This window comes from Neomonachus schauinslandi, chromosome 12 (genome assembly GCF_002201575.2).
Source record: "Neomonachus schauinslandi chromosome 12, ASM220157v2, whole genome shotgun sequence".
Lineage (NCBI taxonomy): Eukaryota > Metazoa > Chordata > Mammalia > Carnivora > Phocidae > Neomonachus > Neomonachus schauinslandi.
The window spans coordinates 99,853,967-99,875,097 of NC_058414.1; the positions used below are offsets into that span (position 1 = coordinate 99,853,967).

The following is a 21,131-nucleotide window of genomic DNA, read 5'->3' on the forward strand; positions in this document are numbered from 1 at the left end:
TTATATTTTGATATGTTTAATGATATAATAAATATATTATTAAAATTAATTTCATCTGTTTCTTTTTCCTTTTTAAAAATGTGAAAATTTTAAATTACATATACAGCTCACATTATATTTTTGTTGGACAATGCTGGTCTGGAACCTGTATCTTCCAGAGTCAAGGTAAGCATCCCTACTCTGCTTCCCAGGGTCTATTCTAACAAATCATTCACTTACCACTTATTATGTGCCAGTTGCTCAGGGGAGATCAAATTGCAGTCTAACTGAGGATAAAGACCAAAACACAGTAAAGGAAAACAAATGCTGGTAACTTCTATCTTATATACTTCCTAGAATGATGGTTCTTAACTCTACCAGCCCCAGTGTTCCCTTTTAATAGCAAACTTTTTTTTAATAACACCTCCTTACTATTTTGAAATAAAGTTCATAGATGATATAACCTAACTACACACATAAATTTAAAAAAAATTATTGTGTCTTAACCATAACAGAAAAAAAGGAGAGACTTTCCAGTGATTGTTATTTCACTATGCTAGAAAACATAATTAGTCATATGTTTGTACCTGCATATAGGATCACCTTGAACGTGACAGTACAAATACAGACAGAACGCCAGGAGGACACTGCTGTCTGTGATACAGTTCTCCAAAATAGTAACTTAGTAAATTCCTGAATGAAACAAAGTATTATCTTCCTTCCATTTACATGATACATTCCTTGAAAATTCTGCACATATTACAACCCTGCAAAATTACTTTGTTTTTATATATAAAACACAGGCTCTTGGGGCGCCTGGGTGGTGTCTGCCTTCGGCTAGGCTCAGGCCATGATCCTGGGGTCCGGGGATTGAGCTCCACATCAGGCTCTCTGCTCAGCGGGGAGCCTGCTTCTCCCTTTCCCTCTGCCTGCTGCTCCCCCTGCTTGTGCTCTCCCTCTCTGCCAAATAAATAAATAAAATGTTTTGAAAAATAAAACACAGGTTCAAGGATTAGTTAATTATAACTTTTTTTTCCACTTACATGAACTTTTAGGAGAACATTTGAAAGCTGTGTGGGCTGGGTGATTTCCTCTTGTGTGACAGTCTTGCAAAGTGCAGGATTTGTAGCATTCTTGGCTCCTCCCCTCAACCATAAAAGGAGATTGCCCCCCTCATACACTTGCAAATTGCCTATTAGGGATGTGCCTTCCCTGTTGGAAACCTGTTGTGCTCTTTGGAAGGCCCGGCCAGCCCTCCAGCCTCCCCTTGGGCTTTTTTTGCCTCTCTCATCGGACTTTAGCTGGCCCTGGCCTTCCCAGTTCTTCACTAGGGCAGTGTCTTTCCTCTTTCAGGTCCTATGTGCTCTGCTCTTTGCCCAGAAAACTCCTCTCCACTTTTTGCCTAGGTAACTTACTCAATCTTTGGATCTCAGCATTCCCAAATTCCCAATCTAATTTAATTCTTCCTGTCATGTTTTTCTGCTGGTCTCTACTTTCTGCAATGATACTTATGACAGGTTGTGATTTCCTTTCTACCTGTTCATATTTTTGGTATGTCAGTGTGTGTTTAATGTCTGTCTCTCTCAACCCTCAGCTCCCAGAGGGCAGGGACCATGCCCGCCTCGCCCACCACTTGTTCACTCAATTCTTTCTTTTCTTTTCTCTCTCTCTCTCTCTTTTTTTTTTCCTCAAGATTTTATTTATTTATTTGTGAGAGCGCGCGCACAAACTGGAAGAGCAGCAGGCAGAGGGAGAAGCGGACTCCCTGCTGACCAACGAGCCCGATGCTCGATCCCAGGACCCTGCCATCATGACCTGAGCCGAAGGCAGACGCTTCAATGGCTGAGCCACCCAGGCGTCCCTCACTCAATACTTTCAATGCTGGCCTGCAACTTGGTAGGCAAACAACATTTCTGAAATAACTCAGTGGACGATGGGGTTCCGAAGCCCATCGGGAGAAGTCGTCGAGGAGGCAGAACCGCGCCCACTGAGGCGAAGGGCATTTTATTTCCAAGGCAGACAAAAGTTGAGCTTGAAGATGCGGAGCGCCTCCCGGTCCACCCGTACTAGCGTCTGTGGGGCGCACGCCTCTTCTTCGGAGCCGGTGCCTGGCCGGGCCGCCACGTCATCCCCGCGGCGGCTGCGCGGTGCGCGGAAGGGGCGGGGAGACCACCGGGGGCGGAGGCGGGGCGAGCGACCGGATGCTGTCACCATAGAGACCGGGACTGACGGCGAGCGGAAGAGGAAGGCGCGGGCCGGGCTGTGAGGTGGCAGCGGCTGCAGCGGCGGAGCGGGCGCCTCGGCCGGGCACCGGGGTCTGTTCCCCCTTCCCCGCCCTTCCCCCTGCAGGGGCGACAGGGGCGCAGCTCCCGACGGCAGGAGCAGGTCCCACCCCACGCCCTCGCCCCTGCTCCCCTGGACGGCGCTGGCCGCATCGGCCACACCGGGCTGCCCATTACCGGTCCGCCGCCTCCCCTGGCCCTGCTGCAGGGCCTCCGCCTGTGGGACTCGGGTGTGCCTGCTGTCCCTCGCCCGCTGGCGCAGGCAGGGCCTTTGCCCCGCCGACGGGCCTGATAACGGGGTCTTTGACTTCCTCGCCCAGCCGCGACCTCCATTCCCTCCGCCCGAACAAACCGAGCTGAGTCCCCCAGCCCCTCCTCGACAGTTCCGTGACGCAGCCGGTTTTATTTCTGTTTTGAGACTAACAGCTAAAACTCGCGTTGGGCCTTCCTTCTAGGACTGGACTTGGTCTTTGATCGCTGAGAGGGAGAGCGGCGGCGCTCGTCCTGGCAGCGGTCACGTCCGAAGCCAGCCGAGCCTCCGTTTGCTTTCACAGGATCCCCGTGTCGTCTCTAGCTGCTTCTCGTCCTCCCACTTTGGTTTGGCTTGGGTACCTGGGGCCCCGGTAAAACCAGACGCTGAATTGCTCTTACACAGCCAGAGTTACTGTCATTCGCTTCCTGTCTCCTCTCAGAAGAAGGTGGACGGCACCAGCCTCTGAGCAGCTGGGATTCAGAGAAGAATTGCCCCGCAGCATGGTTCCATCAGCCGTTGTGCTCCTCTGAGAGGCTCTCAGTGCTGAGTCACGTCTCTGTCCACCTCCTGTGGGTGGGCAGAACTGCGCACCATGGCAGAGGCTCTTGACCACTCTCGCCTGGGAGGAGGGGTTACTCTAGTAGCTGTGTGTTTCCTTAACACTCAGGAGTAGAGTAGAAAGAGGCCCTTAACCCTTCCCCCGTGCTGGCCTTCAGTAGCTAGTCTTCAATAGCTAGTCGGCAGCCCCTTCAGTGAATTGAGTGAGAAACGTGCTCTCAGCCAGGTGCTCTTTGAAAAAGGCCTACTGACGAAGGCTCTTGTTGAGGCTGTTACTTTGATGGAGTGTGTGCTTTTCCCCAACCCTTTCTATATCAGCTGCTGCTGTATCGACTTAGATCCGGTCTACAGATGTGTGTAGTCCTTCATTTTGGGTTAGATTTGGCAGGATTAAGTTTTGTTCCCTCCTCTTTCTGGAAGACAGACCATAATCCCATTAATGGGTGAAATTGACTCTAATATGTATTGCCATTTAGACTGAGGGTTAAATCTGGCACCTCGAGGACTGAAGCCCAGCCATACGCTTCCTGGGGATGCTGGGCCTGGAAGCAAGCACAGCTTGCTCTGTCGTTGACTTCACTGACCCTAGGTTTCCTGGTTAAAAACTGCAGGCCTACTATTGGCCTAATACCCATCCAACCTATTGATTGATCCTTGAAGCTGTGCCCTCTGGGGCATACGTATGGCAGGGCCTACCACCATGCGACTGAGCTCCCTGTTGGCTGTGCTTCGACCAGCACTGCCCCTCATCCTAGGGCTGTCTCTGGGATGCAGCCTGAGCCTCTTACGGGTTTCCTGGATCCAGGGTGAGGGAGAAGATCCTTGTGTAGAAGCTGTGGGGGAACCAGGAGTGCCACATAATCCAGACTCAAGAACTGGACTCGACCAAAGTGATGAAGACTTCAAACCCCGGATTGTCCCTTACTACAGGGATCCCAACAAGCCCTATAAGAAGGTGCTCAGGTGAGAGCTGTGTGTGTACATGGTCCCCGGACCCCACTTATGCGCGGCTCTAAGGCCTTGCCTCTGCCTTCACTGGTGATCAGTGTTAGGCTCCTCGAACAATTCTTTGCCTTATTACCCATCATGGTTTGTTCCTATTTTTCCCTTCTCAGGTTTAAGAAAGTCTTGCCCGTTGGTGTTAAATTTGTGTTGGATGTTCTTAAACAGGGCAGGAATTGCATCTAACCACCTAATCATCCAGTCCATCCTTAGCAGACCCCTCCTCAAATGAATTCCAGTGTCAGTGGATGCTCACTGGAGTAGCTCATTAATATCAATGAGGAGGTCCCTCCTCTCTGCATTCCTAGAGCGACGTATATGCTGGACAAACTGGGCTCCTAAAGATTAAGGAGTTGACCCTTGGCCTGTTGGTCCCTCCGCAGGACTCGGTATATCCAGACAGAGCTGGGCTCTCGGGAGCGGTTGCTGGTGGCTGTCCTGACCTCCAGGGCTACCCTGTCCACTCTGGCTGTGGCTGTCAACCGCACAGTGGCCCACCACTTCCCCCGATTACTGTACTTCACGGGGCAGCGAGGGGCGCGGACTCCTGCAGGAATGCAGGTGGTATCTCACGGGGACGAACGGCCAGCCTGGCTCATGTCAGAGACCCTGCGCCATCTCCACACACACTTTGGGGCCGACTACGACTGGTTCTTCATCATGCAGGATGACACGTATGTACAGGCCCCCCGCCTGGCAGCCCTTGCTGGCCACCTCAGCATCAACCAAGACCTGTACTTGGGCCGAGCCGAGGAGTTTATTGGCGCAGGCGAGCAGGCCCGGTACTGCCACGGGGGCTTTGGCTACCTGTTGTCACGGAGTCTCCTGCTTCGATTGCGGCCCCATCTGGACGGCTGCCGAGGAGACATTCTCAGTGCCCGTCCTGATGAGTGGCTTGGCCGCTGCCTCATCGACTCTCTGGGCATCGGCTGTGTCTCCCAGCACCAGGTGACAGCCCTTTCAAGTCCATCTCGGTCCCCGACAATTCGTAGTGACTGAGTGATTGGTCTCCAGGGTGGGTGCTGCTGGCTCCTTCCCAGCAGTGCGTTGGGGTTTTGTCCTTCCTAGGCACTGACCCTGGCTTAGAACCCTCGGGCTGTCGAAAGTGGCATCTTGTCAGGGACCCTCTGGGCAAGGTAGAAAGGTGCCCCTACTCACCAGCTCCTCCCATCTGCCCCCCGTACCCTTTGCCCCCTCCCCGGACACATGCACAGTCATAAACGATCTGGGAATGTCCTAGAGATGGCCACTGTCCTGGAGAAGTAAGGTAAACCAGAGTCGGGGAGCATTTTCTGGCTCATGGCTTTCATTCTCTTCAAACAGTGCGGTTCTTTGGGCAAAGAGGGCATCCTTAATTGCCTACTTCACATTCTTTTTTCCCAAGTCTGGTGAGAGTCAGGCCAAGCTTAAGGGGACACTGGAGTGAGCTCCTGCTCCCCCCCGCCGTTCTGTGGCAGCAACAGGGGTGAATGCGGAGTCCGGTTAGGGGTGGTGGGGACAGGCAGCCCTCCGTGTGTGGTTTTGATTGATCTGATTGGTCCCTTTAGGGGCAGCAGTATCGTTCATTTGAACTGGCCAAAAATAGGGACCCTGAGAAGGAGGGGAGCTCGGCTTTCCTGAGTGCCTTCGCAGTGCACCCCGTCTCCGAGGGAGCCCTCATGTACAGGCTGCATAAGCGCTTCAGTGCTCTGGAGCTGGAGCGGGCGTACAGCGAGATAGAGCAACTGCAGGTGAGCCTGGGGCCGCGGATGGAGGTCAGCTCCCAGTGAGTGGGCAGCTGGGTGAGCGGGGAGGCTGACCACACCTAAGTGTAAACCTCTCCAAGGAGAAGGGGCCCATGGGCACCCAGGTCAATCGTAAGAGAAGCTCCTGGCCCGACCTGGATGGAGTTAAAAGGGTTTGCAGGTGCACTATGAGGATTAGGGCTCAGTACAGTGCTTAGACACGATTGTTTTAGTGCCCCTCCACTGGGGACGCAGAAGCCTAGAAGTCCCTGGATTTCTAGCACTGTCCTTAAAAAGCCCAAGGGTAGACGTGGAAGAACGCTCCAGTGGATCGTGGCTGTGAGTGGTGGAATGCAGGTGAAAGCAAAGGTTCGGTCATGAAGAAGGTATTCTGTGGGTATGGGAGAGAAAGGCTGCGGGGCTTTAACCTCTGCAAAAGCACATTTCCCACCTCTTCCTTCTCGGAGCAACTGTATAAGGTGTGTAGGATTCATATGCTTTCTGCATTTTACAGACACGAATGGAAAGGGGATGAAACGATTAGCCCGGGGGCACCTCACCACGTGTTGACAGAGTCAGGACAGAGCTCAGAACCCAGGACGCTAGAGCCGGGTCGGGCCCTGACTCCCGAGAGGGCCCTAACTGTGCGTCCCTCCCACCCTAGGCTCAGATCCAGAACCTGACCGTGCTGACCCCTGAGGGCGAGGCAGGGCTGAGCTGGCCCATCGGGCTCCCGGCCCCTTTCACACCACACTCTCGATTTGAGGTGCTGGGCTGGGACTACTTCACAGAGCAGCATACCTTCTCCTGTGCAGACGGGTCCCCCAAGTGCCCACTGCAGGGGGCCAGCAAGGCCGATGTGGGTGACGCCGTGGAGACTGCTTTGGAGCAGCTAAATCGGCGCTACCAGCCCCGCCTGCGCTTTCAGAAGCAGCGGCTGCTCAACGGCTATCGGCGCTTCGACCCGGCGCGGGGCATGGAGTACACCCTGGACCTCCTGCTGGAAGCCGTGACGCAGCGCGGGCACCGGCGGGCCCTGGCCCGCAGGGTCAGCCTGCTGCGGCCGCTGAGCCGGGTGGAGATCCTGCCCATGCCCTATGTCACGGAGGCCACCCGCGTGCAGCTCGTGCTGCCGCTCCCGGCGGCCGAAGCCGCCGCAGCCCTGGCTTTCCTGGAGGCCTTTGCGGCCGGTGTCCTGGAGCCACGAGACCACGCGCTGCTCACCCTGCTGCTGGTCTACGGACCCCGGGAAGGTGGCCGAGGGGCCCCAGACCCATTCGTTGGGGTGAAGGCAGCAGCGGCCGAGTTAGAGCGACGGTACCCGGGGACCAGGCTGGCCTGGCTCGCCGTGCGCGCAGAGGCCCCTTCCCAGGTGCGGCTCATGGACGTGGTCTCTAAGAAGCACCCCGTGGACACACTCTTCTTCCTCACCACCGTGTGGACCAGGCCCGGGCCCGAAGTCCTCAACCGTTGCCGAATGAACGCCATCTCTGGCTGGCAGGCCTTCTTCCCGGTGCATTTCCAGGAGTTCAACCCTGCCCTGGCACCACAGAGATCTCCGCCAGGGCCCCCGGGAGCCGGCCCTGACCCCCCGTCCCCTCCCGGTGCCGACCCTGCCCGGGGGGCTCCCGTAGGAGGCAGGTTTGACCGGCACGCGTCTGCGGAGGGCTGCTTCTACAACGCCGACTACCTGGCGGCCCGAGCCCGGCTGGCGGGTGAACTGGCAGGCCAGGAAGAGGAGGAAGCCCTGGAGGGGCTGGAGGTGATGGATGTTTTCCTCCGGTTCTCAGGGCTCCACCTCTTCCGGGCCGTGGAGCCAGGGCTGGTGCAGAAGTTCTCCCTGCGGGACTGTAGCCCACGGCTCAGCGAGGAGCTCTACCACCGCTGCCGCCTCAGCAACCTGGAGGGGCTGGGGGGCCGGGCGCAGCTCGCCGTGGCGCTGTTTGAGCCCGAGCAGGCCAACAGCACCTAGCTCGGCCCGGGGCCCTGGCCCTCCGTGCGGCTCCCCTCTCGGCCGCGGCCCCGGCAGGGCAAGGCAAAACGGACGGACAGATGGAGAGCTTGTGGCTGTATTTTTTTAATAAGATAAATGTTATTAAAAGTGTCTTCTGCCAAACTGTTTTTAGGTCTAGGGGAAACGGAGTAAAGAGAAGACTCTGAGGGAGGGGGTGGGCAGTCTTCCCAGAGGGACCCACCGCCTTCCCCTTGTCCTTCCTCCCCAGTTGCCAATGACACACAAGTCTGCTCTCAGATGCATGACCTTTAATCATTCCCCTGCCTCACCCAGAAGGTGGCAGAGGAGTGCGGCAGAGCCCCAGGGGGCCAGGGCCCGGGGCGCGGAGGCCCACAGCGGGCTCATTCGCCGGGGCTCCTAGGTGTTGCGTACAACCAGCGACTGCTCCAGCTCCTGCCTGCGCTGCTGGATCTTGAGGAAAATAAGAGCAGTAGCAGGGTTACGCTGTTGCCGGTGAGTGACAGGCCAGTCCCCACCACCCAGCCACCCTGGAAGAGCATCTGGGAGCAGGGAGGGCGCCTGTGCGGTGAGGGGGTTGGTGGAGCGGCAAGGGCTGCTGACAGGGCTGGGAAGGGAGGCTTCTCTGGGGGTTGGGGGGTGGGGAGGCCTGAGGTACACGGGCCCGTCCACACCTTGCAGTAGAAATAGCGGCTGACGGCTTCCTGGGACCAGGGCTGGTGGTAGAACTCAGCCCGGCGCTCCTCCTCCGGGTTGCCTGCCACATCTGTCATCACCTGGGAGGGAGCAGCGGGGTCAGCCCAGAGCCCGGACCCCCTCCAGCCCTCATGTAACCACCTTTACTGTCTTCCCAATATGCTTCTCTTCCATCCAGTGCTCCCTGAGTCCCCTTCACCTTGAGGTCCCGGCTCTGGGAGCGGAGCAGGTCTTGGATGTAGCCTTTGGGGTCTCTGGAGAAGCTTAGCATGAAGTCCCTCTGGATCTTGAGCTGGTTTATGGACTCAATCGTCTCATGGATCTACAGGTAGAAAAAAAGACGCTTTCACCTGGCCATGGTGATGTGGGAGAGAAGGGGAAGGAGGAGGGGGGCCAGCGGGCTAGGGGTTTGCTGCTGTTCCTTTGAAGGGCAATCCCTGGGGTCCAGGCCTGGGGAAGGGGGGATGGGCAGAGCTCTAAGTAGCGAGGGAAGGGCCACCTGCCCCCTTCATCTCTCCATGGGCCTGTGCTCTCATTTCTTGTCTGTATTTTGTCATTTCGGGGTTAATGTCCCACTCCAGCTCTGGGCTCTGGCCCCACCTTACTGTCCAGAGCGCTGATCTCCTGCTGGTTGGCCGTGGACAGGAGGAAGCTGCTCATCTGTCCCTTCAGTGGCTCCTCTACCTCCACATCAATATCATAGCACGCCGTCTTCTTCTGGTCCGACGGGTCCACGCTGCCAGGGAAGTCCAGCCCTTGGTATCCGCGCTGCTCCCACAGAGGCCAGAGGGTCCCAGGGGCAGATGCGGTGGTGGTGGGAGGGAACCGGGTGGGTGGGGAAGAGGGAGGGCAGGACTGCAATGATTCCCTGGTCTGAGGAGCAAGCTGGGGCCTCACCTGATGACGTGGTTGATGACAATAGGGTCAGGGGGCAATAGCAGAGCTGTGAGGCGCTGGGGAATCTCAGAAAACTTCAGCCGCGGGCAATCAAAAATCTGAAGCAGGAGAGAAAGAGACCAATCTCATCTGCTTGAAAAGAGTGTAACTACAGCCCTAGATCCTTCCGTTCTGGGACGGCCACAAGACGCCAAGAGCAAGTCTAACTCCTCAGTGCTGCTGGGCCGGGGACGTGGGGGTCGGTGGTGGAGTGAGGACAAGGACGTGGGCTGTGCGGTGCAGTGGTCGAAAGCACCAGCCCTGGGTCTGTGGCCGCCGAGGTGCAAATCCTGCCTCTTCCATTGACACCACAACCTCGGGCCAGGCCCCTGAACTCTCAGGCCTCGGTTTCTTCAAGTGCAGAGTGGGGATGGTAACCACCAGGGTGGTTGGGAGAACTAAGTGGGTGAGCCCACACTCGCTGCAACAGTGCCTGGCACACGGCAAGTGCTCAGTAAACACCCACTGCTATTTGACTCCTCAGGTTTACCTGCCATGTTTATTTAAACAGCTTTACGAATAATAATCTCTACTTTGGTGGAGTCTGGATCCAGGACTAGAACCCAGGGATCCCAACTCCCAAGTGCCAAGAATACTATGTTCCCCAAACTGTTGGCCTTTTAAGGTTCCAGATCTTTCTAAACTGGCTTGGCTAAAAGGGATGGGCTGCGGCGCGGAGCTACGCCAAGGCTGGGCCTGCACTAGGACCCTGCTTACCATTTGTGATACCCAGGAATCTAGAAGTGGGGGAGGGGGTGTTGCCGTTAGTCGAGGCACCTCCCCTATCGGGACCTCTGCCGGCCCCCCACACCCCTGGGATCGGGGGAGAGGGTACCTGCTGGAAGTATTTGTCCCCATTGATGTATTCCTTGTCATGCGAGTCCTGCAGCCTGTTGGTCTTCACATACTGCCACAGGGCCTGCACGATGGCTGAGCGGCTCTGTGTGTGCAATCCCAGCAGCCGAGCCAGGCGGGGATCCAGTTTGAACTGGGGAGGCTGGGAAAAGATGGCCGTGAAAATAAAAGCGAGGGAGTGGGAAGAGCTCAGGGCCAGGCAGCTTGGGACCGGGGGACGTGATGATTGGGCTCCTGGGAAACATGCCTCTGGAGAAGGTGAGGTTGGGAAGAGCATGGGGTCCCTCGGGGTGCGCTCCCTTGAAGCCGAGGCCTGCCCGAAGAGCAAGGGTGTGGGGGGAGGGCCACGGACCTGGTAGTCCAGCATGAGGAGCAGTGTGCAGCGTACACTCAGGTCCCCCGGCCTCTTCACCTGGAACCCATCCGTCTCCTGGGTGGTGGGTGTCCGGTGCCACTGCCCAGGGAGAGGACAGCTGGGTCACCTCACAGGCCCATCTGGGCTGCTGGGCCCAGGGGCGCTCGGGTGGTCCCTGCTCCGGACTCCGTGCGGCCGAGGGACGGTGGTCTGTGGAAAGGTGGCTGTTCCCGGGCAGAAGAGGTCTGGGTCTTACCTCAACTAGGTGGTTGTCGGGGCCATAAAGGTCTTTGTCCAGCTCAATGACCAAACTCTTGAAGAAGGAAGAGAACTTCCGCTTCTGCTTGCTGGGCTGTGGGAGAGGGACAGGGACCGTGGGGGCAGGACAGGGACCGTGGGGGCAGGATGAGTCGGGGGTGGGTGGGGCTGGTTGGGTAGGGCAGCACGGTTAGAAGCAGGCCTCTGCACCTGGACTGTCTCTTCAGGCCGCCCACCCCTGGCCGGGGCTGACTCCCTAACCCATGGTGCAAACATCTCATCTGTCCTCAGCTCAGCCCCATACCCACCCCAGGACACCTGGAGAGACCTGGGCCAGGACGTACGTCATCCAGGAGCTTCCCCTCCACCCGCAGCTCCCAGGAGGCAATGCTGCCATCAGAATCTTCAGCATCGGGCTTCGCAGGGTTAAAAGTATTGGAGATATAAAGACGCAGCTTCCGCTTTTGCTGTAGAAATAAAGAGTGTAGTACAGAGCCAACGCTGTGTGCTCCCATTCCCGGGGCAATCCCACTCCTCATTCTTGGAACAGGACCGAGAGCCCTCTTCCTGCCCCCAAATCAAGACACCTTCATTGGCCTCTTTAGAGCCTCCTGGATGTCCACCCGCTTCCGCATGATGGTTTGATCCAGTTTCCTCTCAAATGCCAGGAGGTCCATATAAGCCTGGGACTCGGGGACCAGCTCCCGGATCTGGAAGAGAAGGAGCAAGACAGGGAACCAGGGGCTCAGCCAGTCTTGTAGGTGGAATGTGCGTGTCATGCTGTCCCAGGGTACAAAGAGCGTAGAGGGGAGCTGGCCAGGTTCTGGGCATGCAACTTTGGGAGGGCAAATGGGGACTTCTCCCCAGGACTGCGTATCCAGCAGAAAGGACCTCGACATGTAGGGATACACGCTGCTTCTCCCTCGAGGGAGAAGCATTTCATCACTAGGGGCGGCCGCAGCAGCCACGGAGCCCAGCAACTAGGGCTTCACCTCCTCATCTTGTCCTTGCCCTTGTCACATGGCCTCTGGACCTTCCTGGGGTGTCTGCAAAGTGCCTGGGACCCTGGGGTGCCTGAGACAGAGGGTGTCGCTTCTTGCCTCTATCCTGCCACCCCACCTTGTCGCTCCACCTGACGTCTCAGCTGTACCACGCCCCACGCCTAGCTTGGCCTGGGTTCACTTATGACATCCAGGCCTTCCGGCCAGCCTCAGTTCCCTTCACTCGCCCTGCCAGCCTTTGGTCCCCTAGCCCTCTTTGTCCCACACCTGTATTTATGTCTGCGGGCTGCTGGAGCTCAGTCCACTGCACCCTGGGCCCAGTACCCTACCTCTTCCGGCTCCGCTCCTTCCCTCTGCCCCACCCCCTCCCTCTGGCCCGGGAGCCCCACTTCTTAATTAGCTTTTTAAACAAAAAGTGAAAGTGGCTGTGACGCTGAAGCTCTGCTCCTAAGGGGGGAGGGGAAGCGGCCCAGGGTGGGGGGGGTGGGGGGGAGAGGAGGCAGAGCAGCGAAGGGTGGGGGGTGGGCTGGGGGGCTGCTGTGAAAGGCACTCACCCTTTGAGGGAGGATTTTGTCAGCCATCTTCCTCCTCTTGGCACTGTACATTTTTTAAAGAAAAAACCAGGTTACCATGGCGACAGATCTGGGAGTAACGAGGCCACCTGCTAAATTATCCCGACATCTCCACCCGCCTGGCTGGGGTTCCCACAGCCCGCTTGTCTGCCTGCCCAAGGGGCTACGGCAGTGCTGTCTGGCATGGTGCTCCGTCCTCTTGTGGGGAGCAGACGTGGCCCCGTCCTTTCTCTAGCCCGGGAGCCCCTTTCCACCCCCACCATATCCTCAGGCCAGAGAAATTTAGACTTGGGGGGGGGTGGGGAAGCTGCAAAAGTGTTTGAGAAAAGCTAGGGAGGGGGACGACAGAGGAGAGGGAGGAGGGATTCTGAGGACTTTCCCTTTCTGTTAAGCAGGGGTGCACAGCCCAAGGTGGCCTGAGCTCAGAGGGAGGGGAGCCGTGTCAGACACCCTCTGCCATCCCTGGAGCGGGGGGGGGGGGGGTGGGGGGTGAAGCCGGTGGGGACTTGCACCCCTGGCACCCTGGACTTGGAAGGGGATGCTGACAGGCCCTCGGATCACCTGCCAACAGAGTCCAGAAACACACCCAGAGGGATCCAGAGAGAGGGTTCTCCTGTGGGGTGTGACTGCAGGCTGGATTTGGGGTGGCAGCTGGGACCTGGACTCTTCTTGACCCGCTAGCTGCTTCTGACTCCCAAAAGCACCCCCAGAAAATCCTTGGCAAGTTGAGATTAGAACCCAGCCTGGAGGATGGCTCTGTACCATCCCTGTGTGGTGATAACCACTGCCCCCTCCCTTCCAAAAGCCTATTCTAAGGCTAGGTAAGCACCTTTCATTAAAGGTCTGATTTGTTTTGAAGAAATTACCTATGTGAAACTCTCCATTTATACAAGACAAATCAGGAACTTGTTTACTGTATAAAAGGATGATTCACTTTGCAAAAGAATTCATCATAGGATTCCTATAAATGGTGAATTTTCCTTGATGTGTAAAAAATATTTAATACTGAGGTAAAATCCATATTACTCCTTTTATAGGACTCCATCTGGTGTGCAAAGGGAAGCATGTGTGTTTGGTTCAATAGTGAAACCCAGAGGGGCATCTCTCTTGCCAGACACCAGCAGGGGCTTTTGGGGTGCCACCAGCTGGCTCAGACGGGGAGACGGGCTGGTCCCTGGTGGCTGTGGGGCAGACCTGGTCCCGAGGACAGATTCTGGCAGCTCTTCAACCTCTGAGTGCCTAGGAATCACCTGAGAGCAGGACTGTGCAGGAGACCACCCACAGGGCAAATCCCCAGGCTCCACCCCCCTGGCCAGAGAGTCAGATTGAGAATATCTGGAGTGGGGCTTTTAAAGAGTCAAGCCAGGGTACTGAGGACGGTGCACTGGACAGCCACACTTGAAGAAACACAGTCCCTAAAGCTCAGCCCTCGGTCCTACCGCCAGCCCCACCCCCACCCCAAAGACTGAAGCATCTCCCAGAACCTGGGGACAAGGGGGGAGAGAAGGACCGAAGCAGGTGACAAGGACAAGGGCGCGACGGCCGCAGCTTCGGTCTCTACGGTGGGCACACAAAGGAACCAGACCAGTGCCCCCTCGGCCCACCTCCCCAGAGGGCATCCCACCCAGGACGGCTCGTTCCTTGCTGATCCTTCTTCCTCGCTCCTTCCAATCTCGCTCCTCACCCACCCCGTCCCTGGGGTCCCGTGGCCCGCCCCCCGTCCGCGCTGGGCCTCACTCACCTGCGGCTCCGCGCGGGGGCGGTGGGCACCGGCTGGCCCTGGCTCTGGGCCTGGCTCTGGCCGGGCGGGGGCGCTGCTCGCTTGCGGGCGGGCTCCATGCCCGCGGGGGCCAGGCCGGGTCGCACGGCGGGGCTGCCCATGTACGGGGAGCCCGGGGGGCCCATGGGCGCCCCCTGGTGGGGCATCCGGGCTCCAGACGGCATCCCGGGGCGCTGGTGGGGGGGCGGGGGCGGGGGCGGAGGTGAAGCAGAAAACTGGCGCCCGCCGGTCAGACCAGGGCCCCGGTTCCAGGCGCGGTGAGCCGCGTCTCTCCCACCCCAAGCCCCCCGGCCGGTGACCCTGATGCCGCCAGCGTGAGCGAGGGGTGGGAGGGGCAGGGGCGCCGCAACCGCGCGGCTTGGCGCAGGGGGCTTTGCGTCTCGCTGCAGGAAGCTAACTGAAGCCAGGCAACTGCACTGGGCATCGCCAGCCTCGGATTTGCGGAAGGTACCGCGAAAATGAATATTAATGGCGCCTTTCAACCTCTTCAAAGGATGTTCACATCCACATGCTCATCTGCAAGACACACTGAGGGGGTCTTTCCAACCCCACTTGACAGATGAGGCAACCGTGGCTCAAGGAGAAAAGCGACCTAGCCAAGGTCACGCAGCTCCTCCTGGCAAAAGCAGCACTGAACCGCCGTTTCCTGAGGGGCCAGGACTGTTTGCTCTCTGCAGCTTCATCTGGGTTAGAGGCCCAGCTCCCTGCTAGGACTTCTGCCTCTTTCCACTCCTTGCTTCTCAGTCCACTTCCTGGGCTGTCCTGCCCTGCACTTGCCCTCCCCACCTTAACCCGCCCTTCTCTCTGGGCCCCTGCTTTTGACCCCTCAGCTCCAAGCACACCCCCTTTGGCTGATTCCAAACCTCCACACCCAGGGGCTCTGACGACTTAGCCCATCCCCCCCCCCATTTGCTCCTAAGGTGAAGGCTGGAGGCAGCAGGAGCTGGTGAGGTCACCCCCTACCAGGATTCTCTGACAGGACAGGAGGCAGCTGGGCTGGAGGTGGGCTGCCCAGAGTGCTTGGAGAGCTCAAAGGCAGCGGCTTTTCCTTTCCATCCATTTCTCCCTTCCTGTCCGCCTGCAGAACTCCTTCACTTCCCACCCCGCCCCAGTGAGGTAGGAAGTCAGGGCTCAAAGGGGGCCGTGGAGAGCGAGATGAGGCAGGTGTGCTCCCCTGCCACCTCAGATGGGATGTAGAGGAGATGCAAATCCACTGAGTGAAGTGTTTCACAGACTTTTAAAACCCCACTTGTCCAGATTCCAGAACAGGGATTGGGGAAGGCCAGAGAGGCTGTAAAGTGGAGGGTGGGTGGGAAGGGGACAAAGCGAGCAGGAAGGAGATTAGGGAGCAAGGGATGCACCCCCAGTGTCCCTGTTACCTTTTACACGCTACCCACTTTGCCCCCTAGAGTGCAGATGCCCCCCGGCACAAGGAGGAGCCCTGAGCCGAGCTGGGTGACCAACTCTCCCTCCTGTCCCTCTTGCCCTGTACTAGGTCTAACCCTAACTCCCAGCCAGCCAGCTGTCTCTGTCCATCTCTCCCACAGTGAAAACTGCCCGTCCATGTGTCTGCCTCCCCCACCCCACCTGACCCTGTCACTCATATCTCCGGAGTGGTGGCCCAGAATGGAGCCTAGGCCCAGCCCCACCAGTACAGATAGGGTACTGGGAGTGAAGCGGTGGGACTCACAGCCACCCAAGAACCGAAGCTCTAAGTTGGCCAAATTAAAAACAAAAACAAAACCCCCCACATGTATAGCCCCCTCCCTCCCCTAGATGGGCCTTTTTAAAGGGACTTCACCCAACAGCGTGGTTGGGACTGGCAACTTGGCTGACTGACGTGGGCACCCCTGGGAACTTGCCTCAGAGATCTCTGGGACTGGAGGACAGGCTGCCCCAGGGAAGCCCCTTTACCCAATCAGCTGCTCTCCCATTTTTCAAGGCCAGCGATACTTGCTGATCTGCTGAAGAGGCCCCGAGAAAGAAGCTTCCAGAGCCCCCAGAGGGCTGTGCCAGCTACTGGGACCACCCCAACGAAGGGCCAAGATTCTAGGGACTCTGGCCTCCCTCGCTGAGAACATGCCTTCTTTGGGGTCACAACCAAATTTGGCCATAGTCAACTTGACTGCCTCCTCTGCACCCAGCTCCAACCCCAGTAGCCATTGCAAGTCCTACAGCCCCTGCCTCTCCCATTCTGCTGCCCTCCACGCTTCTCCCAGCCCGGCTTCTGCTGCCTCAGCCTGAGGTCCCAGCCCCTCAGGGCGCCCTGGGCTCCCTTAGGCTCCCTGTGTGCCTTCCAAGTCTGCTCCTGGCAGGAAGGTGCCGCCCTGCCCCTTTGGCCTCTAGGCCGCACATCCCTGACTGCAGCCCTTCCTTCACACCTTTGAGGATTTAAGGACACCAGCTTCTGGTGGGCTGAGTCTGCCAAGGGGATCTTCGGACCCCTTAACTTGGGGTCTGTCCCTAGAGAGGGTCTCTCTCTGACCCTGATGGCAGAGGCCATCAGCAAAGCCCCAGAGCCCTCCTGCCAGGATGCAGAGGTTGTTCAGCCAGAGAGCTTCCCGCTCCCAGCGCCTCCAGGGTCACCTGCTCCTTGCTCCCGGAGACACAATCCGAGAGACACTGTCCCAACGGATGAGCAGACAACCAGCCCACCCAGTGCCGTGTCCCCCACCCCCACGCCCAGGGCAGGGGAACACCTGGGCCCACGAGGAAGAGAACAGAAGACCACACGTCTGGTACAGAGGGGACCCCCCCACACCCTTGGGGGGGACAGTCCCCAAGTCCCACCCCCAGCCCCTGACAAGAACCCACGCAAACGCCTCCCGTCCCCGCCCGGGCACCCAACCCCGGCCCGCCGCCTGACGACGTGTTCGAGTGCCAGGGCGCCGGCACAGTCTTGGGGCTGGGCCGCGGGGCCGTGGCGCCCCTGCCAGAGGGGTGGGAGAGCGGGAGCCCCCTCCCGGCCCCTCCCGATCATCCCTCCATTCAGCCCAAGCCAGCTCGCTCACCCTCCCCCGCTAACTTTCCCCCACTCACCACCCCATGGACCAGAAACTCAAAAAGTTTGCTTTTCGTGGCTTTGCGCGCCCCTCCGGCAACTTCGTCCGCGGCCATCGGGGTGGGCTCAGCGGCTCCTCTCACTCTCTCTCTCTCTTCCTCTTTCTTTCCCTTTTCTGCCTTTTTTTTTTCCTCCAACTCTCCCCTCTGAGTCCTGCTGGGCTCTCTCACACTTCTACTCGAGCGGAGTGGGGAGGGGGCCCCTTCAGGGCTGCCCTGACGGCCCACGGCCCACGCCGCCGCCGCCCGCCCGCCGCCGCCGCCGCCGCCGCCGCCGCGGCTGCCGCATTCCTGCACTGATAAGACAGAAATAGTCCGGCGGCCCGGGGTCTGCCTGTTGACTCGGCGGGGACAGAAACGCCTGCCTTTCCAGCCCTCGCTGTCCAAACAGCGCAGATAAGCGGCGAGGCACGCCGGCGAGCCCGGCTCCCGGGCGCTGGGCAGCGGCACTGCAGCCGGAGGCCGCCCGAGGGCCGCGGGGAGGCGGCGCGGGGAGGGGACGCGAGGGGAGGTGGCGGGGGGCTCGCCGGCCACCCGGGCCCTCGCCACAAATAGTTTCTCGGTTAGGGAATTCGCCGGCAGGGCCAGGCAGGGAACAGTCAGTTCCAACTGTCCCCCAAGCGGCTCCTGCTGCATTTCTGAGGCCCTTTCCCCAGAGACCTGGCAGGCCAAGTAGGGAAACATTCGCTGGAAGGAATCCGGAGGGGAGCCGGAGCCCGGAGGAGGCCTTCCTCCTGCACCAGGCCGTCAGTGGTGGGTGTGCCCGGGGAGGCGGTGTCCCCTCGCGTCCACAGATGTGTGCGCCCTTGTCTCGCCCGCCGTGTGTGTCTGCACCCTGGTGTGGGCACAGCTCGGCGGCTGTGGGTGTGGATGTTTATGTGCGTGCACAGACAAATGCCTTCTCTGTGTGCCTCCCTCCACGAGAGCCTCTAGTGCGTGCGCCCGCTCGCGGGTGCGTGTGTGGCAGGACATGGCCTGTGTCTTACAGCTCCGTGTGAGTCTATTTCTGGGTATGGGAGTCTTTGTTTGTCTCTATGTGAGAAAGTGAGGGCAAGAGGGGAAGTATTTCGGAAAAGAGGGGTGGATCCGACTCCTGAGAACAGGAAGAGAAAATGTGAGGGCAGGCGAGGGGCTGGGGTGGGTGCTTGGGTGCATGGGCAGAGGGAATGAGGCAAGCAGAGCCTCATGGCTTTGGAACCGGGCATGAGATGGGGGTAGGGGACCCAGAGGTGCTGGGGCTGCTGGGCATGGTAGGGCCAGCCTCAAGACCCCAAAGAAAGCAGGGCTAAGTGTGGGATTGTGAGGGAGCCCCAGAAGAGGCAGTGTGGAGGGAGCTAGCAGTCCCTGGGGTGAAGGAGGGGCCGGAAACAGGAGGGGCAAATCCTGAGATCCCCAGGCTGGGAACCATAGCACCACCCAGGCCCCCAAAGGCCACACCCCTCTCTCCTCCTTCTGGAGGAAGAGCCCAAGGGCTTTGGGATGAGAGTGGGTCGAGTTTCCGTGCCTCCTGCGGCTGCATCCAGGTGAGGGTGGGGCAATGCCTGGGGGAGTTTGTTGGAAAACTTATTTGAAGTTACACCTTAAAGACCCAGAATTGCACTGGGGGATCCTGACCCTCAACCCCTTCAGAATGCCTTCAGAGGTCAGACAAAGAACTACGGGAGTGTTCTGCCTGGAGAGTGCTTTTGCCTGCAGCCTGATTTCCCTGGGCCCTAGTTGTGCTCCTGTCACCGTCCAGTTGGGTGCCCACGGTCAGTCCTCTGGAAGGCCAGAGTGGCCCAGGATAACCCTCCTTTTCTGCTGGCTTAGCAAGGAACCTAGAGGTCCCCTTCCTACCAAATCTCTACCCAGCATCCCCTTAGACTCGCCCATGCAGAAACTGGGTCCTGGCAGGGTGGGAACGGGTGGGTGGCCGCCAGAGGCCATGAAGGTGGCTACTGGTGACCTGGGGGAGGTAACCTCTCCAGTCTGTCCACTAACCTCCAAAACCCCTCACTCATTCCCATGTCTAAGCCTCTGCTCCCACTATTCTTTTGCCTGGAATCCTTCTACTACTGCTCATCTGCCTATCCAGATCATATTCATCCTTTAAAGCCTAGTGTGGGCCCCACCTCCTCCAGGAAGCCTTCCCTGCTTCCACTCCTGTGCACCAACATTTCTCTTCTTTGAATACCCATTGCCATCTATGCTATGCCATGAATTGGCACTTGCCTGACCAGTGTCTGAGATGTTAGGTTTGGTTTTCCAAATGCGGCCCCCTGATTTCAGGAACTGGTCTTTAAGTCCCACTATCCTCCCCACCCCACCCCATGCTGGGACACTGGGACTTCTGATCAAATGCCTGCTAACAGGTGCAACCACCCAAAGCTCAGTGGGCCAGTGGATGGAGCTCATACTCTGCCACTTACCTGAAGGTCTGAGTCGCCATGGGCACCCCCACCCACTGTGGGTGCTTCTAGCATGGACACGTGAAACCACAGACCTTAGGGGTTCTGGGGGATTGGGGCAGGGGCAGACACCTTTAGGCTTTGTGTAAAGCTCAGAGTTCTTAACTCTCGGAGAGGCTTTTTGGGTAAAGAAGACAGCAAAGGAGGCAGATGGGCACCCCTGCTTGGGCAGCTAAGTTTGAGGGAGGGACATGAAGGAGAGTGGGAATACCCTGCATCTGTGAGGGGACTGGTCCCAGAAGGGAGGAGATTGCAGGAGGTGGTTAGACCAAAGGCTCTGGTGATACCCAGGGAGCTGGTGAGTATCACTCAAGACCATAGCTAACTCTGTCCTGGGCCACCCCAGCATCGGGTCCCCCCCACCAGCCACTTCTCTGGGAGACAGCCTTGTGCCAGCGCTGACAACGGATACATAATGCATGCATGCCCCTCAGGCGCATGCCCCTCAGGCACACACACCAATGCAAATGCCAGAGGGACAAGGAGCCACCTGGATTTGCCCACACAGGCCCATCTCCACCATCTCCACAGACACTCACACGGTGCCACCGACGAGGCACCAGCCAGCAGGCACATTTGCATGCTGCTTCTACAGGGGCAGACACGGGGGGGAGCCCTCAGACCAGAAAGCAGAGGCGCAGGGGTGGGTGCCCCGAGCCAGGACTCCCACCTCACAAAGGCCAGGATCCCCAACGGCTCAGCCCCAGAAGAGCGCTCAGCCGTGCCACTGCCACAGGCTCGGGTCGGGGTGGGGTGGAGGTCCAGGGAAAGCCCCGCTTCCAGCTGGCGGGGGGCGGGGCGGGGCTTCCTCCCAGCCCGACTGGGCCCTTAGCCTCGGCCAACTGGCCCACGCCGTGCTTCGGGCACACCGTGCGCGTGTCCGGGCAGAGGGCGGCCGCCCTGCGGCTCGGAGCCGGAGTCCCCCCTGCCGTCCCCCCATCTCTCCTTCCCTCCGAAGCACCACAAGCACCAAATGGCAAAGCGCCTCTCCCCGCTCAGGGAGAGATGCGCGGCGGCCGGCGGGACGGGCTCAGCGTCCCCGCACCCCCCACCCCCGCCCCATCACCAGCACCGCGCGGGAGAGGAGGGCGGCCAGGCGCCGGGAGCACGTCCCGGCCCGCTGCCGCCCTCCCTCGCCCTTGCCCGCCCGGGGCCGGAGCAGCGGCTGGAGCCGGACGGGAGCCGGCCCGGGCATGCGCACTGCGGCCTCCCTCCCGGTGAAGGTCAGCCCAGGGCCTAGCTGCAGGACTCAGTGGCGGCGGGGGAGGCGGAGGAGGGAGGAGGGATGCAGCGGAGAGACTTAACTCCTTCCCTGCGGGAAGATGGCCATCGAGGCTGAAGCCGGAGCCCGCGGTACCCCCCCTCCCCGCCTTCGTGTAGGTCCTGTTACGGGGACCCAGC

The 21,131-nt window shown here is 58.9% G+C and overlaps 2 protein-coding genes across 3 annotated transcripts; one reads left to right on the forward strand and one right to left on the reverse strand.

Annotated features, from left to right (window-relative positions):
- Positions 1-2,240: 2,240 nt before the first annotated feature.
- On the forward strand, positions 2,241-7,908 carry CHPF2 (chondroitin polymerizing factor 2). 2 transcript variants are annotated; one of them, XM_021692873.2, is made up of 4 exons: positions 2,241-4,035; positions 4,458-5,022; positions 5,622-5,804; positions 6,463-7,908. In XM_021692873.2, the coding sequence occupies exons 1-4, from the start codon at positions 3,755-3,757 to the stop codon at positions 7,768-7,770; spliced, it is 2,337 nt and encodes a 778-aa protein (XP_021548548.1). In that variant the 5' UTR covers positions 2,241-3,754; the 3' UTR covers positions 7,771-7,908. The 2 variants fall into 2 exon arrangements, with proteins under 2 accessions (XP_021548548.1, XP_044775921.1); XM_044919986.1 differs by lacking the exon at positions 5,622-5,804.
- Positions 7,909-8,018: 110 nt separating this feature from the next.
- SMARCD3 (SWI/SNF related, matrix associated, actin dependent regulator of chromatin, subfamily d, member 3) lies at positions 8,019-17,446 on the reverse strand. The gene is made up of 13 exons (XM_044919987.1): positions 17,263-17,446; positions 14,185-14,396; positions 12,426-12,468; positions 11,458-11,580; positions 11,215-11,337; positions 10,869-10,964; positions 10,610-10,711; positions 10,238-10,399; positions 9,364-9,461; positions 9,067-9,202; positions 8,666-8,788; positions 8,445-8,546; positions 8,019-8,223 (listed from the first exon to the last, which is right to left on the reverse strand). The coding sequence occupies exons 1-13, from the start codon at positions 17,338-17,340 to the stop codon at positions 8,170-8,172; spliced, it is 1,452 nt and encodes a 483-aa protein (XP_044775922.1). The 5' UTR covers positions 17,341-17,446; the 3' UTR covers positions 8,019-8,169.
- Positions 17,447-21,131: the final 3,685 nt, after the last annotated feature.